A 16,828-nucleotide genomic window follows, 5' to 3' on the forward strand; every position below is an offset into this window, starting at 1 on the left:
GTGGAAATTATTTTTCCTTTTGCTGTTAAGAATGACCATGGCAAATGCAGGGACACCCAGCAAGAGGAAGCAGTGTGTAGTGCCAGAGAGAAGCTTCTCTATATCAGCAACTCTGCTTCCTAGGAAAAATGCAGCTCAGCTCACTGGGATCAGCTATGTCAGGCCAGACAGATGGGAGCTGCATGATCTTTCTTCTCATGATGTCTAGCTCTTCCCCTTTTAATTACTTTGCTTCCCCTTTTCCTTCCCTTCAAATCAGGGCAACCTGACCTGGTTCTCACTAAAGAGATTGGCCTTAGCTGCTGCCATAAGCCTTATCAGTTACTGAACCTCTGAGTTCCCACCCTCACCCCTCCCACACACTGCTACTCCACACACACAGGGGGAGGCAAGCAGAGCTGGGTTTGTTGTCCTGCTCTGGGCCCATCTGGCCGCTTAGCTATTAGGCCAGATGGAGCCTAGGGTCACTTCTGCAAGAATCCCAGGCAGTGCCTCTCTTCTCCATCCCAGGACCCCACTACAAGCAGAGACAGGGCCTGAACTAGATATTCCCAATCACAGCTGCATAGGGAAGCTCTATCTCTGCTCTTCCTCTACTCTTACACAAGAACAGGCAAGAAGCCTTACAAACAGCTCTGGTTTCAAAAAATTAGGTGTTTCAGTTAAAGAAAACCTCAGGTATTCTTAGGTGTTTCAGGGAGTAATTGGAGAAAGGGGAAATATTATGCAAACAATAGCACAGCTCTGGAGAGTACACAGAGAGACAGCTTGTTCACGGGTTTAACCGGCAGAGCAGCCCAAAGGGGAAACACAGGCACCTGCAGCTGATTATCCTTCCGCACTTGGCAGAAGAAAACTGAAAGAGCAATAAGCTAGAAAGGTATATTGAACACTTAGGCAGGCTTTCAACATCCTCACTGTCTTCACCCATTTAAAGCCAATGCTGTGTAGAGCATAACTGCTCCAAGAAATCGCTACCCTTGCCTTCTGGGCTCCTGCTGCTTCCCAGCTCTAGCTAGCCTGGTGTCAGAAGGCACAACCCCACCACCCCACAGCAGGGACATTCAAAGCCTAGGCACCAAAGCCACGGATCACTGCCAGAAAGCAGCAGGGCTGTCAGTCTCCCCTTCACACAGGCTTACTGAAGAAAGAGCTGGGGAAAGCTCAACACCAGAGGCAAGAGCATAGGTCTTTGATTCCAGCCTCAGAATGAATCATGCAAGCTTCTTCCCCTGTCACACACCATTGGTCATCTATCCTGTCCCTCTGTCCGAGGCTCAAGCTAGATCCTTCTCCCAGCATTTATTAGCATCTAACCTGCACATGAAAACAGGCTCAAAAAAAAAAAACAGGAGAGGGGGTCTCACCTCTCCAGTCATTTCAGATTCTGAAACTAATGCATAGTCCATAGCCCCAGGCAAGTCACTGCATGCAATCACACAGGCCTGTTTGCTGCAAACAATAGCTAGCAAGTAGGGCAATTCCCAGAAGACCACTGCTCTCCTTCCTCAAGGCACTTAGAACCAAGCTGCAGATAACTGTGTGAACTAGGCCAAGAGAGACCCTGCTCAGGCTCTCTAGGTTTAGGGGCTTGTGATCCACTACATGTAGGCGAGTAGCAACATTCAGCTCACAAAGCAGAATGCCATTTGCAACATTTGTGACATTACTATTTCGTTGACTCTCAAAAAATCCCACCCTACCACACAGTTTCAGTCACCAACAGAGGTAAGGAAACAGATGTTGCATCAACATCCTCCCAGTAGTACTGGGCAATTCCAGTCTGAGGGGGCATTCCTCTAGCAATGCCCATGGGGGATGCAAAGGAGCATTCTTCCTGTCAGAAACTCAGCCTCTTAGTTGCACTAACTCTATTTCAGCATACTTTCATATGTCAGGGGTCAGGAAGGATTTTGACACCGAAAAGAAACAAATATTCCAACAAAAAACCCCCGTCTATTCAGTAGCTACTAATCAAGAAAAGGGTAGAGAAGTACAACAATAATCCTGTCTACTCTCCTGCAGTGCAGAAATAAATACTTCAGTTACAAGAAGTGGAGGAGTATCACCTTGCTACATTCTGGATCCAAGATCCTTTCCTCCACTCTTGTTATTCCTTGTTTTATATCTAACCAAGTTCCTGAAGTCAGAAAGAAACAAAACACACACAAAAAACACAATAGACATCTAGGGACTCAATCTTGAGCAGTTTTCGGTTTGCTTCGCTGTGCTCTGAGCTGCTCTGGGATGACGTACATCAAGTGAAGCAGAGCGATGTCCACTGAAGCACAACCACAAACCAGGGTGTGGGAGATTTCAGCCAAGACCTTCCTGAAACAGTTTTTCTTAGTGCTCAAGGCAGGTACTTCAGAGGACCCCTGAAATAGAAGGGCTCTAGAAGAGCTTTTCCATAACTCTCATTCACTGAGGACTGAACAGGAGCATCTGTTCAAAGCCCAGCTTCCCCTACCGTTCTGCTGGATCCGTACAAGTAATGATCTCAGCCACATCGGCTCCAAAGGCTGTGCAGAATAACCCCCAGCACTTCATTCTCTCCCTCGTCTAATTGAGGTTCAAATGAAGAGCTACAGCTCAAAAGCTGGAGTTTTCTAGAGTAGAGTGACAGCTAGAGGAGAAATACCAACGGAGGTATGGAAATTCATGGTCCAAAAAGTCCTATTTCCCCATTGCAGGGAAATGCCCATCCCCACACCTCCTCCTCTGCATTAGTCAGATTTTTTTGTTGAGAATCAGCAGCTTGTTTAAAGCTGTAACTTTACACACCAGCTAGCCAACGTTTCAGTTTCTCCTTTATCTCCAGCCAGCCCAGAGGGCAAGCTACATTCACACCACATTTGACAAGGAACCCAGCCAACAGTGGCTCACAGCCACTTGCACAAAGTTCATATCAGCTACGCTGAGGGCAGGCACCTCCTCCCACCCCCAAACTTCACCAGCAGGCCCCATCCATAACTTCCTCAACCATCTGCTTTCTGTAACCACCTAGCAGTAGGGTTGGCTTAGGAGAAGCAAGCACAGCCACGCAGTGGTATAGATATACGGTTATATGCAAAGGACAGCGTTACCCACAACTGGTACCAGATGCCTGCATACCAGGACAGAAGCCAGCAGGGACTCCACAATTATAACTTACTCCCACTGTGTGAATGTGGCTTCCAGTTCAGCTGTCACACAGCTGGAGGCCTGACCGGGCACTGCCCTGGCCAGGGAACCTATAGCCAGGACAGGCTGTTGCAATGCACTTAAGTAGCTCAAAAGTTATTCCCTTTACACTACCAAGCCTGTTGGAGCTCTAGAAGCATACGCTGTGAAACTGCATTCCTGACAAAGAGATCCACTTCAAAATGTTAAACCACTTGGCTTTAAGCTCAAACTGTAGTACAGGAACTGTCAGCTACTTGGGTTTGCTCTTGGGGAAAAAGGACAGCTCTTCCAAGGAGAGTTTTACATACAGATGCAGAAGCACTGGAAGGATGGAACAAGATGACACAAGGAAGGAGGCCAGTCAGAAAAGCAATCACTCAGGCTGGTAACCCCTCAAGGCACCAGTGATGGTAACAGGAATCACTGCTGCTACATGCCCAAATAGTAGTCTGCAGCAGGATCAAGAGGAGATGTGGTCAAAAGCCTTTCAGGAATTTCCTTTTACTGTTCCCACTACCCAAAAATAAAGCCTGCATACCAAACAGAGCTTCATAATCCTTGAGAAAGTAGTACTACTGAGGCTGGCAGATACAGAAGCAGCAAACCACACAGCAAAGCTGCTGAGCTGCAGTAGCAGAAAGTAGAATCCAGTTATGTCTGGTAACAGTACAGCCCAGTTTGGAAGAAAGAATTTCCATGTGTCTCCTGTTCCCCCAAACCAAGACCAAGGAAAACATGCACAGTAAGAAACTCTTACCACTTCTTCGTGGAAGTAGATGACCAGTCCAGCAGCAACCTGAGTTATGAGGATTACCATCAGGCAGGTGAAGTACTGGAAACAAAAGAGAAGACTACTATCAGCCTTTAGAAAGGTCTGTACATAATAGCACAAGTTTTAGTAAGAATTCATATACAGAAGTTGTCATTGAGCCAACACCTTTGCCTGCAGACAAGCTATGCTATCAACAATACTCTCCTCAGTAAAAGGCTTAAGGACAAGCACCTACATCAGACTAGTGCAGGGCTCCCTCTCCCACTCCAGCTCCATTCCCAGTCTGCTCTGACCTCAGTCATTTGGATTCTGCCTACCTCAAGCCTCCACAGCAAGAAAAGTCAATTTTACAAGCCTTTTTTTTTTTTAATTATTTTTACAGCCAATGACCTTTTTAAAAAAAATGTATTTGTTTGAGGATCTAAATTTAAGATTCACCAGCAAACTGCCTGAAGGAAAATTTGACATCTGAGGTTACTTTTAAACAGTGGCAGCTATTACCGTTACATTAGGAGATGTAGGACACACAATGTGGCCATACTTGGTTTCCTATACATGTGCTCTGCATAAGTAGGAGTCAAGTAGCAGGCCAAGGTATATGTCATCTCATCCATCACAGACAGAAAATTTCCTATAGATGAACCATTTGAAGAAAGGTCCTGACATACAGAACATTCCTAGTCAAGTCTCTCTCGACCCTTGCACTTTCCACAGAAGCTGGACTTTGCAGCACAGCAGGACACACTCACTCTTACTCTTCCCTCTCACTGCCCTTGATACTTGTCCTTGCATCATTGAGAGCACAATGCCAACTGGGAAGTTGGGGTGGGGGGACAAGGTACATGGTCACCTGAGACATCTCTCCTCAGTTGGTAGTCCTCAACCCACTGTTTGCAGGAAGTGTCAGTGACATCCTCTCTCATCTTGCAGAGTTTTTAGCTCATCATCAGTAATGTCAGGGAAACTGCTGCTGCAGCCTGTTGACTGCTGGAGAATTTAATGTGTGCAAATTAAGAATTGGATCTAAGTTGACTTAGCAGAAGTACCATACCCAGGAGACCTGAGCCCCACCTACAATCCAACATATTTTGCAGGAGAGGTATTAAAGGGTGGATCTAAAACATAGCATGAATTCTCTCACCAGACCCAAGAGACATCGGATTTCATTGACTGCTCCAAGACAGCCCAGGAACCCCATCAGCATGGTGAGAGCCCCAGCACCGATGAAGATGTATGCACCAGTCTTCAGGGAGGGAGATGACATCTCTGTAGGGGCCAGGAGAGGGAACAAAGTTAGCTACTGACAAAAAGTACGTCTGCCATCACCATTTACAGAATTGCCTCCATATCCACTTAGAATAGTCTGTTGTCTTCTACAAAGAGACTGCACAGAAGTGTGTTGAACACAGTGACAGAAGGCTGCTTCAGGGTGTCTTCAGATGAAGTGAGACTTTCAAACCCAACCTGCAGATCTCCATTATCTCAGAGCCTGGAAGACTCAAGGTCACTCTAAACAAATGAACCTTGTTTGGAGAAAGTTAGCTGCTTACTGGATTGTTAACTCCCTCATGAATGCACTCTTGAGTGAGAGTAAGATGAAGTATGTTCTACTCCACAACTACTCTCTATTTGCTTCAATTCCCCTCACTATTCTCAGGGAAGCTTTTTTTAAGTCCTAAAAACTTTTTGGTTTGGCTTTTCACTTTAATGCACTATTCCTTGTTCCAGCCATTCTGTTTTTACTTATACCCTTGCAGTCAACAGTGGGACACAAACTCCATGGAATGAAACATGATGCGAGAGCTACAGCTAGTGTTGAGCATAGATGATGTGACAGGTTACTTGACAAGTCAGTGTTGAATGGCTGGTGGCCAGGCACTCACTGCAGGCTGTTGGAGCACATGTGTATGACCCCCTGCAAATAGATACTATCCCAGAATCAAAACAGGTATCACACCCAAATTAGCTACTTTTACATATCCTCCTAGATATCCCCTGCTATTGTGTCTGGAATGACTGTGCTCTTGAACACTCAACAGTTTTTCAACCAAGTTGAAGTAGTATTATCTCAGGCATGCTGGTGCTGTCAATCCTCTCCCCTCAACATTTAGTACTGCGAGAAACAGAAGAAACAAGCTCTTACGTTTCAGTTGGTTACACGACTTTCTTGCAGAATAGGATTGGAGGGAGCCAGCATTAAGGCATAAAAGTTGAAGAGATACTCTGTCTAGAAATAGTAACCAGAAACCTCATTTATCATTAAGAGACATTCTTAAACCCATGAGCTGCACAGCGTAGGGGAACTCTGGATGTCCAATGATTAATGAAAATAATGTTCCTAGAGCTCAGTATTTAGTTTCCTGGACAGAAGTTCCAGGAGGCAAGTTTCCTCTGAGCTCCTCCTGAAATAGGTTGAAAGAGTGTAACCAAATCCAGACTAACACTGTCCCCCACAACACATTTCCCCCACTTCTGATACCTGGTGCAAGTCACCAGCTTCCAGATTTTTTCCCTAGAACATGCCAAACAGATGAAAAAGATCAGTTATCAAAAAATGAACTAGAGCTGTTTGACACAGACGTCACTTCAGACACTTCAGCCTTGATTCTTTTCCAGGTCAGACTCTCCCTGGCTGGACATAAGCCACAAACCCCAAGATCTTGCTCCTCCTTCCTTAGCAGTCCTGGGACTCTTGCTGTGCAGATCAGGTCCTGATACTGCAAAGCATTTACTGAAGCAGCAGCCTTACAGGAGTGGCCTTCACAAGGCCACACTATTCCCTCCCTGAAAAATCTGCTCAGCCATTACACAAGCATTCAAGTGCCCAGGTTGCAGCACCTCCACAGTGCTAGAAAGCAGTTACTTAGTCAACTTATTAGAAGAAAGTAAAAGGTATTTCCAATTCAAAAACCCTTTGGAGAAGCGACAATAGCAGGGGGACAGGAGCTGTGCTTGCACTTCTCATCTGCAATGCATCTTGAATTGCAAGAGAAGGCTTTGCTGGCAAGACGACTCCTGCTCTGCTTGCCATCGCTCCGTGTTTTCGCCTGCGCTGGGCAGGCAGCCCAGCAAGTACAACAGGCTCCTTTGGCAGCGGCTGGAGTGCCCTGCTGTGCCGGGCTCCCTCCCCAACGCCCGGGTTACTAAAGCAGAGAAAAAAGAGGAGCAAGGCATGGGAAAGGAAGCGAGGGGGCAGGGAGAAAAAGCTGATGCTGGAAGTCTCCAGGAAGGAAGCTGAATCCTTAAGTGCTCTGTTAGCAGACATTCTGGGTAAAATGGGAAGACGCAGAGCCAAACTCAGGGACTTCATACCTTCACAAGTGTTATTAACACCCATCAGCTTTGGGGTACAGCTGTTGGCCCACTGGTACCAAACACACCTCAGACTGAGAGGGGTGCTGCAAACAGCCAGGTCCTGGTAAGCTCCTTTGCAGCTGCCTGTATTAAAAGCATGTTTCTACTCTTGCCCCCACTTTATTAACCAACAGCCCTTAGTGTGCTTCTCACCCTGCTAGTATTAGAGTAGCAAGCCAGATGCCCCAGCACATCGAACAGAGCAAGCAGCAGTACCTGTGTGTATGACATTAGTAGGGGTGTTGTCTCCACCCAGCGCTTTCCAAAGCCAGGCCAGTGTTTGTCCTGGTTTTTGGCTGGGATAGAGTTGATTTTCACAAGAAGCTGGGAGGGGACACAGCCAGGACAGCTGACCCAAACTAGCCAAAGGGGTATTCCATACCATAAGACGTTATGCTCAGTATATAAAGGGAGCTGGCCAGGGAGGAGTGGCCGTTGCTCCAGGAAAAGGCTGGGCATTGGGCCCTGTGGGTGAGCAAATGGCATTGTGCATCACCCATTTTGTATATTCTAAGTATTGCTGCTGTATTTGCCTCTTCCTTTGCTGTCCTAGTTAACTGTCCTTATCCCAAGCCACAAGTTCTACCTTTTTCTTCTGATTCTCCTCCTCATCCCACCTGGGGAAGGAATAAGCAAGCAGCTGCATGGTGCTTAGCTGCCGGCTTGGGCTAAACCACAACAGTGTTCAGCAAGCGTTGGGAGATAAAGCATGATCAGTGTAGTTGGGAACAGGGCTATGAACGCTATTACTGTTTATTCCCTGGGGCTGCAAGCAGTGCACGTGCAGTCCTCCTGCAACATCTGACACTGGTGCCAGGGTTAGCCGTTCTGGAGATAGTGGCAATGGGTAACCAGACCCACTGAGCAGAAAAGTTTGAAGGACCCTCTAGGAAAGCGCACAAAGGAAGCAGAGTTTGTGGAAGACAGAGTTGAGCTACTCATTTGGTGATAGTCCACTTACAGCCCTGCCAGCTCAGTTTTTTTGGTTGTTGCAGGAAGCATACCCTCTGTTAAGACTCAAGTTGATGCTCTTGGCTGACTTCACGGGGAAGGCCCCTTGCCCATGCAGTGACACAAAACATCTCTGATGTCCCAGCAAAGTCTCATGAAGTGTGTACAATCCAGTGTGCTTTAGAAGCCAGAACATTAAAGACTTCACAGCCCCACACCTTCCGCCCCCCTCAGATCTGCATCCTCTACTGCTTAGGAGCAAACATACTGGATATTTCCAATGTACGTGAAGAACCAATAAAACCAGGTACCTTCTTTTCTTTGACACTTAAAACAGTTGAATTGAATTTGATCATTACAGAAAGCAGTGAGAACATAATGGACTTGCATAGCAAAACTACATTAAGGCATTGGAGAGCTTTGGATAGGATGGTAATGAGGAAGCTGTTGCAGAAACGCACAGCATGCAGTGAACATAGGACAAAATACTACTCCCTACATTTAGGGATTGTTGGGTGAAGAGGCAATGGTCTCTCAGTCTGACTCTGGTGTTGCAATCCGCAAGACTAGGAGGAATGCTGCCTCTCCAGGGTCACTCCCTTTCACCCTGTCCCCGAGAGTCCCATCTTGCTATATACCACGTTACTGCTCAGGTCACAGACCATGCGTAAAAGCACTGCCATCCCCATACTAGTCAAGCACAGCCCCGGTCTCGAGGCAATTCAGAAGGAAAAAGATGATGAAGAAACATGGTCTTACGTATAACTGCAATGAAACTGGTTTTGTCGGCCAGAATCCATATTCCAAAACCCACGATCACAGCACCCAGGATCTGAAAGAGCAAGAACAAAACATACATAGCTGGCTTATTAGTTTAGGCAAATAAGAAGGAGGCAGTCACCATTTTCCATACTTCCAGAGTAAAAACAACCATTCTTTTACTGTTCCCACTCATCTCCCCCGTGGTACTCCTCCCAAAGTAACGAGGATTAGCATGACTCCAGGAAGACAGCCTCAGCCAACTGAACAGGAGCCCCAGGTTCTGGCTTGGCAGTCCTTCACAGTATTTTAGTAGAACGAGATGATGCATGGAAGACTGTTCAAAACAGTCTGAGGAAGAGACCTCCTGCTGCTAGAACCTTGTTGTCAGAAGTACAAGGTAAGCACACAGCTTCTATGAGTAACCTAGGAAGGACAAACACATCTAGCATATGATTTTAAAGATTTTATTTTTTTTAATAGAGAAGTCCTTGACCCTATGGGACTGGGCTGGGAGCCAGGTGCCAAAGGATTAGATATCTGACAGCTGGAACCTTCCCAAGAAGGAAACTTTTGGCTTGTCAGTCTCTGTTATGGCTTTATTATGGCTTGAACCCACAAATGCAAAAAAAACCCCAAAACCAACCAAAAAACCAGCAGCATTCACTTTGCATGAAGTGCTTTGCCCCATCCAAAGCCAGGCTTAGGCATTCTGGCTTGGACCCTACTTTATGCCAGAATACCCCAGCCCCTCAAGCTAACACATCTTACCACCACCAGAGAGTCAAGCATTATGAAACATCACCCATAGTCTCTAACTCTCTCACCACAGAGTCTTATCTAGGGCAAGGATTAGCAGAGCACTATGTTCCTGTGAGGACTCAGCTGAATCCAGATGCTGAATTGAGAAGGCAAGAGACATACAGCTTTCCCACCTCATTTAAAAGGGGGAGGAGGGAGGGAGTATATGCTGTTTTAGCTTCCAGATATCATCATGTTTTATACTGCACTATGAAGTGTGTGCATGTAGATGATCCCTGCTCCCAAATTAGGATCAGAGCACTATTATACCCATAACAAAGTAACTATGCTGAGAAGCCTGTAAGTTTGCAGGTTTGATAAGAAGCTGAAACTTGTGCCATTCACCCAACTAGAAGTGGCAAAGCATGGAAACCCCTTGTTGTGCAAAGGTCTAAAACAGACTTTGAAGAAACAAAGGAATGACATGGAGTGCAAGTGAGATGCTTCCAGAGGACACGAACTGAGGGTGGCAGTTTTTACACCAGCAGGATTTCAAGACACGATGAAGTGAAATACTAAATAAACCGACAGGGCTTAAGAGAGATGGCAATTCTGTGCTTCATTAGAGAATGTTCTATATTTGGGAGACAAGGGAAATGCCAAACCACTACCTGAAGCAAGCTGACAGAGAGGGCTGTATGGACAAGCATTGGCTCCACATTTTGAGAATTTACGCTATGTTTCAGCTCTCATACAAAGAAGCTTTTCTGAGCAAAGATAAAGCAACAGTCTGAAATAAGCTGCTTGCAAGCTTTCCTAGCTTGGCAGAGAACATAACAAGTAGTTAGCTCTGGGGACAGGATTAGAAAGTTACCAAGCAAGTTCCCATCTCTGAAGACAAATGAAGACGACTGACTTAGCTACAGAAAGCATGTCATTGTTGTATCCCAGGAAAAAAAGAAAAAGAAATAAAGACGAGATGGCAGTAACAAGAATTCCCCTTTGCCTTATGTCTCAACATGCTGCACCGCAGCACTCAGTCTGCTGATCAGACTAGAAAGGCCCCTTGAACATGCAACAGCTGTGGCGCCTGAAAAATTCCTCTCAAACTTGGTATTGCCAAGAACTGCTGAATTTACAGTTTGAGGCAGTCTCACATTTAAACTGTAGTCTTACTAAAATATTTGTCTTAACAAAGATGCAATCCGGGCTGTATGTGACATCTCTTTTGGCTTGCTGACCCTAAAATGTCACCTAAGCTTTGCTGTTGCTGACAAAACACAGAACTGCTGCTGAGCTGAGTTCCTGGGAAGTTATTTGTTATGAGGTGCTCAGACTATCCAAGGCCTGTTTTCACTCTGATCTTTGCTCTAGTCCACGACTCACACATTTGCCAGGAGCTGCTGTGGAAAACACTAAAAGGGGAAGGCAGGGAGAAAACACTATCCTATTAACTAACAGTATATTTACGTCCTAGCAGGATAGCATCTCTGCTTAGCATCTTCAGGAGTTTGCACAGCATAGTGAGGCTGGTTTTGCCACTGGCTTGGCTTCAGACCCTCCATAGAAGAAATCACATCTGCCTTCCACACAGTTTAATTCCTCTGCTCCACTGCTTTAAACTCCCAAAGCGAGGATGATGTCCACCCTCCACCACGGGGGTGGAGATTTCACCCTTGATTTCAGCAAGATCCCCTTCCACACCCAAGCCAGAAGGATGCAGCTCCCTCAAGGCAGGGCCAGTAGTTTCCCACAGCAGAGCCCAGTGAAGAACTAAGCTGTGGTAGAGCTGGCTGACTTTTCCGGAAAGATCAGCCAGGGGTCCTCGACTGTCCTCCCCCAGCACTGCCTGCCTTCATGAGGTAGTGCTGAGCCTGGCACAGGGGCCAAGAGAAAGGCTCTTAAACTCCAGGCTTTTAGTTAGTAGCCTTCAGCTCCATTTACAGAAGAAGTAGGATAGACAGTTGTATATTCTGGACAAGTTCAGCAGTCTCTGGAAACTATTTAAGAGAAGTGTTTTCCTTTAAGGAGAAGCATCTGCTGTGGCCCACGTCTGCTGCTCAAGAAGATGGAGATGCATTAAGTTTTGGCTAGAGAAACTAAGCTTATACTTCAAGATTATGGTTTTGGTATCTTTTGTAGTAAGTACGCATGCAGTCCAGATAACCTTCTTCCCTTTAATCAAAGCAGGTCAAACACTTCCCCGAAGTAAGGCTGCAAAATACCACCAAGTCCCTGAACTACTTCAGCTATAGCAAGGGACCTTCTCATAGACCTTGAGCTGTAGTGAAGTGCTATTTCAATGACTAACTTCTAAAAGAGTCGCTGGTGTCTCTAAAGGCTTAATTCATCAGCTCCAAGCAAGGCTGGAGAACACACTTCAGACAGCGAGGGCTGGCCTGCACAGGGTGCAATCACAGAGGCTCAGCTCAGGGTCCAGAGAAGACAGAACTCCATCACCAGCATTAACATTCACATTTGTGCAAGCACTCTCCTCAACAAAACTCAGCAGTGCTGGGAAACCAGCATTAGGTATACAAAACCTGTCCATGCTGGGAGCTCACAGCAGCTCAACAGAAGCAGTTCCTCTACTAGATTAATGCTGATCTACCACACTGTATAAGCTCAAGAATCCCCATTCAGATCTTGAACAACCGTAGCTGAAAAAGCTTCTCATGTCAGCTACCTCCTATGACAGTGACAGAGTAATGGATACCAACTTCCTCAACATCTGGCACGTGCAAAAAGCCTGTCATTAGTTGAGACAGAAGCACGCTCAAAGTGTTCACTCTAGAGAAGCATCAAGCTCCCCACCAGAACACAGTGGCTTCAGAGACCCCACTTCTGCAGAGCAGCCTGAGAGGAAGACAGTGCCTGTGCTGTACAGCAGGCTGAGCAAAGAGCTCGTTAAAGCAGCTTCTCCCTTCAGTCAGCATAGACCTCCTCACACCCCACCTTACAACTCTTACTCTCCAGACCCAGTTCAGTGCATCCGGTCAGCTTTCCCCAAGAAGGAAAGGGGCTGGCTGCCACACCAGAGGAGTTTGTTTGGAGCAGGGTGTGCACCGGACAAAGAACAGCTGCTTTCCATCACTTGCAACCCAGACAGGAGGGCTCAAGCTCCAAGACCCACAGAGAGAATCAGTGCCTGCCATCCTCCCGGTGTCTTGCAAAATACAGGAAAAAGCTTTTCAGCACAGATGAGGGTCAGCCTGATGAAGCAGTTCAAGTCTGCCTCCTGACAGCACAGCTATCCCTGCAGGCTGCCCCTGACCATGCCTAGCTCAGAAAGGGAAGAAGAGGGCAATATAGAATAGAGACACCACAAACACCATTGATAGGATCCAGCAAAAACAGTGGCAGTGTTGTAAGACACTGTAGTATTTCAGGCCGTCATCTCTCCCCTTTCCTCCTATGCTAGGCTGGCTTTCTCGGAGAACTTTCGCTATACAGAGGTTAGCTAATGAACTTGGACCTAGGCTCAGGGATAAAAGACTAGACAGTGCTCAGGTACTGCGCTTCAACAAGACTCAAACACTGTCTTAATAAATGCAGCTCTGCTTCCCAGGGTGGACTGGTTAAGTTATACACTGCTTAAGAAGTACCATCTTTTCAAGAGAGGGGATAGCCTGGATGCTAGTACATCTTCAGAGGAATCCTGCACTAGTAGGATGACAGGCCTTGACTCAAATAGATTTTTCCTATCCTTAAAGTGAACCAAATCAGACTCTGGAAGATCTAGTGGCACTTGAAAAAACTCTCCTCTCCCTCCCACATCCCTGACTTTCAGCCCTTAGACCAGAGCTAACTACTCTTAGGATGGAAGCAAAACACAGAGAGAAAAGAGCCAGCAGAGTAAGCCAAGGGAAACCAGATCCAAATGGCCTCACGTTCAAGCTCACGGGCCAGCGGCACAGCACAGCAATGCAGGAAGCGAGAGTGAAGCTGTGTGCAGGGACAGAGACCAGAAAGCAGTGCTCACCTTATCATGCTCCATTTCCCTCCCTGCCCTCCCAGCCTGGTCCTTCCTTCCCCTTACACACTGCACAAAGGATAACAATATCAGACAGGCTATTTTCTTGCCAATATGCGGAAAGCTGAAACCGTATACTTCCCCACTACACCACCCCACTGCAGGAGGGTAGCACCAACAGTATCATCGCTGTCTACATGACACACAATATCTAAACTTCACAAAAGGATGCATGCAAGAATGTGTGGCCCTCCCAGACCCACTCTAATCCAAAAGGAGCTAATCTTTTGCTGAGTCTCACACTTGAAAATAACTGCATCCAGTGGGCTGCCTCACTTCCCCAAGCAAGCCCGGCCCAGTCTCCCCCACCTCCCAACTCCATTTCAAATAGGGGACTTGGACTAATTCATCTTGTTAAAAATCAAAACCAGCCGCTGGGACTTGAACAGAATTAGAGTTGTACTTTGAAGCCTGCCTGGCCTATTTAGGAGGGCACTGCCATTACTTGGCAGAGTTTTGTAACTTTGCTGCTCAGAGGCAGCTTAGCTGCTGCTCCAGGTGTGACAGAGAAAGTAGTTACAACTGCTCTTCTTCCAGAAAGGACACATAACTCCTGCTTTCCCTTCCCACTGCAGGAAGGGAGCTGTGTGCACTGGAGACAGCAAGTGGGTACTGGGAGTGGAGCTGCTCGAAATACATGGGAGCTGCACTGCAGCTCCCATGTCCCTCAGCTTCAGGGATTCCCTCCTTCCTTCCAAAACTCTGTTTTATTTAATGGCCACACTGGGCCAACATCCAGGAAAAACACCTTACCAGCTAATTTTAGTCCAGGCCTTCCTTTCTGCTCTGCAGACACCCACAATACTTACAAGGAACAGGAGATTGAAGAGGAAGAGGAAATACTTGGTGACTTTTAGGCAGCCAGACCCCATCTTCTTTCACTTACAGGACCTAAGGGGACAACAGACAGACATCCAGTTATGTTAGTGTCAGGTCCTCCAGGTAGTTTCAGAGCAACACCCCTACCCTGTGCAGAGCTCTGGATCATCTGGTGGGTCTCAGAGCAGACACACAGAAGGCACCTGCTTCATAGACTACCCAAATCGCCTTTTCAAGGCAGCAAAACAGGACACCACAGTCACTACAAACAGCTGCTGTTGCCAAGATCTCCTAGAGAACACTATCAGAAATTACAGAAGGGATTTAATCACAAATACACTGCTGATTCCATCACTATTTATACAGACTTTGCATTAACAGCATGAACCAAAACACCAAAGCTACTACCACTCCCAGCAGAGAAAAAGGATGTGCTTATCCGAAGAAGGAGCTCACAAGGCCAGCTCCCTCCCTCCAAAAGTCTCATCTCCTCATGACCCCCAAGCAGCTGCAGGAACACTGAAAGGCAAGGCCAAGGGGTCCATTTAAAAGGCAGCAGTAAATCAAACTTCCTATGTGCAACTTGGCACCTGATGCTTTGACAGCTTATGAGGACCAGCAAGTTTGCTCCATGGTTACATACTACTAATTCTGCAAGATCAAGACAGGCAAGATTTCAACAAGTCCCAGTTTCCAAAGCCAATCTCAAAAGTTTGAGGCAGTGTGGGAGCACTGGTAAGATAGGATGCTGGTTTCAGTTTGTTGGTACACACTGCACGCACCCATGGATCAGCTAGCAAGCAATACTGAGAGGGCAAGAGACAAACTCCAGGGCAGATCTTCACCACAGAGAAAAGGTACTTTAATGTATCTGAAGTTAACTCAGCTTCAGTCATGGTAATTGAGCAATGTAAAGCAGGAGAAGAGATGACAAGGTTGCTCTTAATACTGCAAATTAGGCAGCTTATCAGCAATGGATCCTCATCAGGTCTTTGTGCTATAGGACCCTGGGAATAAATTGATCTGTACTACGGCAAGCTAGTTCAATTATCACTTGCCTGACAGCAAAGAGCTCAGAAGCTAGAAAAAAGTCCCACAGGCTATCCCTGCTACCGGAGTAAGCCTCCTCCTGGGGAAGCAGCACAGCTAAGTAACACATGAGGACTGGTGGAGGGACATCTCTGAGGTCAGCTTTCCTGCTGCCTCTTCCTCCTCCAAGCTCAGTTATGTTTCCTGCATAGTCAACAGAGGACTTTAAGTTCCTTAAAATTTGCTCTAGCAAGCTTCTTGCTCAAAACAGACCATGCTGCTTTAAGAAGCAACAGCCAAAGAGCAGTACTATGCTGGGGATACCAGTATGACCTGGGAAGAGCCAGTCCCAACAGCTCCCTGCTGCCAGCCTGGGTGTACCGAGGGTCATTGGAGCCCAGTACGTTCTTTTCTTTCAATCAAAGGCTTTTGCTTAATCCTATTAAATATTTAGGTTAACTCTGGAGCTAAACTGGTATGTGGGCCTTATTATATCTGGCTAGTCTTCCCACCAAGCAATGGTCACCCTCCAACTACCACAGGAGAGCATGAGTCTGAACTCCTTGGCTGAAGACAACACTACTGCTCTAACTTCAAAGGATGCCATAGCTAGAGGCTATGCTAAGCCCATCGCTGCACAGCACCTAGCAAGATGCTATTGAAATGAGAAAGCAACACAGAAATACAGTCTCAGCCAGCCGTGGTACAGGCTGATCTTAAAAATCCCATCTATATAGCAGTGATTGCACCTAAGGAACTCTTACTGCACAGCCAGGTTAGCATCATCTCAGTTATTTTTTATCCAGTTAAATCCTCATGTCAGAGTCCATAAAGCCAGCAGCACCCAAAAGCAGGTCCTTCAAATTAGCCGGGGAAAGCTTCTATAATAGTTTCTGGTCCATACTTACACCAAATATCAAGCACGTGGCGTTCTCATTTCCAGTCCCTCCAGGTGCAACCATTGGCTATGAGCTGGTTCTGTTCCAGCACAGATGCTCTACACAACAGCTGCATCACTACCAACCTATGAAAAGTGAGTGAAGGCTCTCTATTAGCAGATTTTTACCCTTGGTTAATGACAGCAAGTTTATTCAACAAGCGTTGCTCATGTTAGATCAGCTCTCCTACCACAAATCATATGCCAGCTTGCCATCACAGAACAGCTGTAACCCAATGACTATCATGCCCTTTAATGGCATCTCAGA

The 16,828-nt window shown here is 46.5% G+C and overlaps 1 protein-coding gene across 4 annotated transcripts in view; it reads right to left on the bottom strand.

The window, feature by feature from the left end:
- CD82 (CD82 molecule) overlaps positions 1-16,828 on the bottom strand; it is a 41,347-nt gene that overhangs the window by 7,690 nt on the left and 16,829 nt on the right. For all 4 annotated transcript variants that reach the window (XM_075754684.1, XM_075754687.1, XM_075754686.1 and 1 more), the window contains exons 2-5: positions 14,585-14,666; positions 9,002-9,074; positions 5,079-5,203; positions 3,923-3,997 (exon numbers count right to left, since the gene is read on the bottom strand). In XM_075754684.1, coding sequence (XP_075610799.1) covers positions 3,923-3,997; positions 5,079-5,203; positions 9,002-9,074; positions 14,585-14,647 — 336 coding nt within the window. In that variant the 5' untranslated portion in view covers positions 14,648-14,666. The remainder of the gene's footprint in view (positions 1-3,922; positions 3,998-5,078; positions 5,204-9,001; positions 9,075-14,584; positions 14,667-16,828) is intronic.

This window comes from Balearica regulorum, chromosome 5, assembly GCF_011004875.1.
Source record: "Balearica regulorum gibbericeps isolate bBalReg1 chromosome 5, bBalReg1.pri, whole genome shotgun sequence".
Classification (NCBI taxonomy): domain Eukaryota; kingdom Metazoa; phylum Chordata; class Aves; order Gruiformes; family Gruidae; genus Balearica; species Balearica regulorum.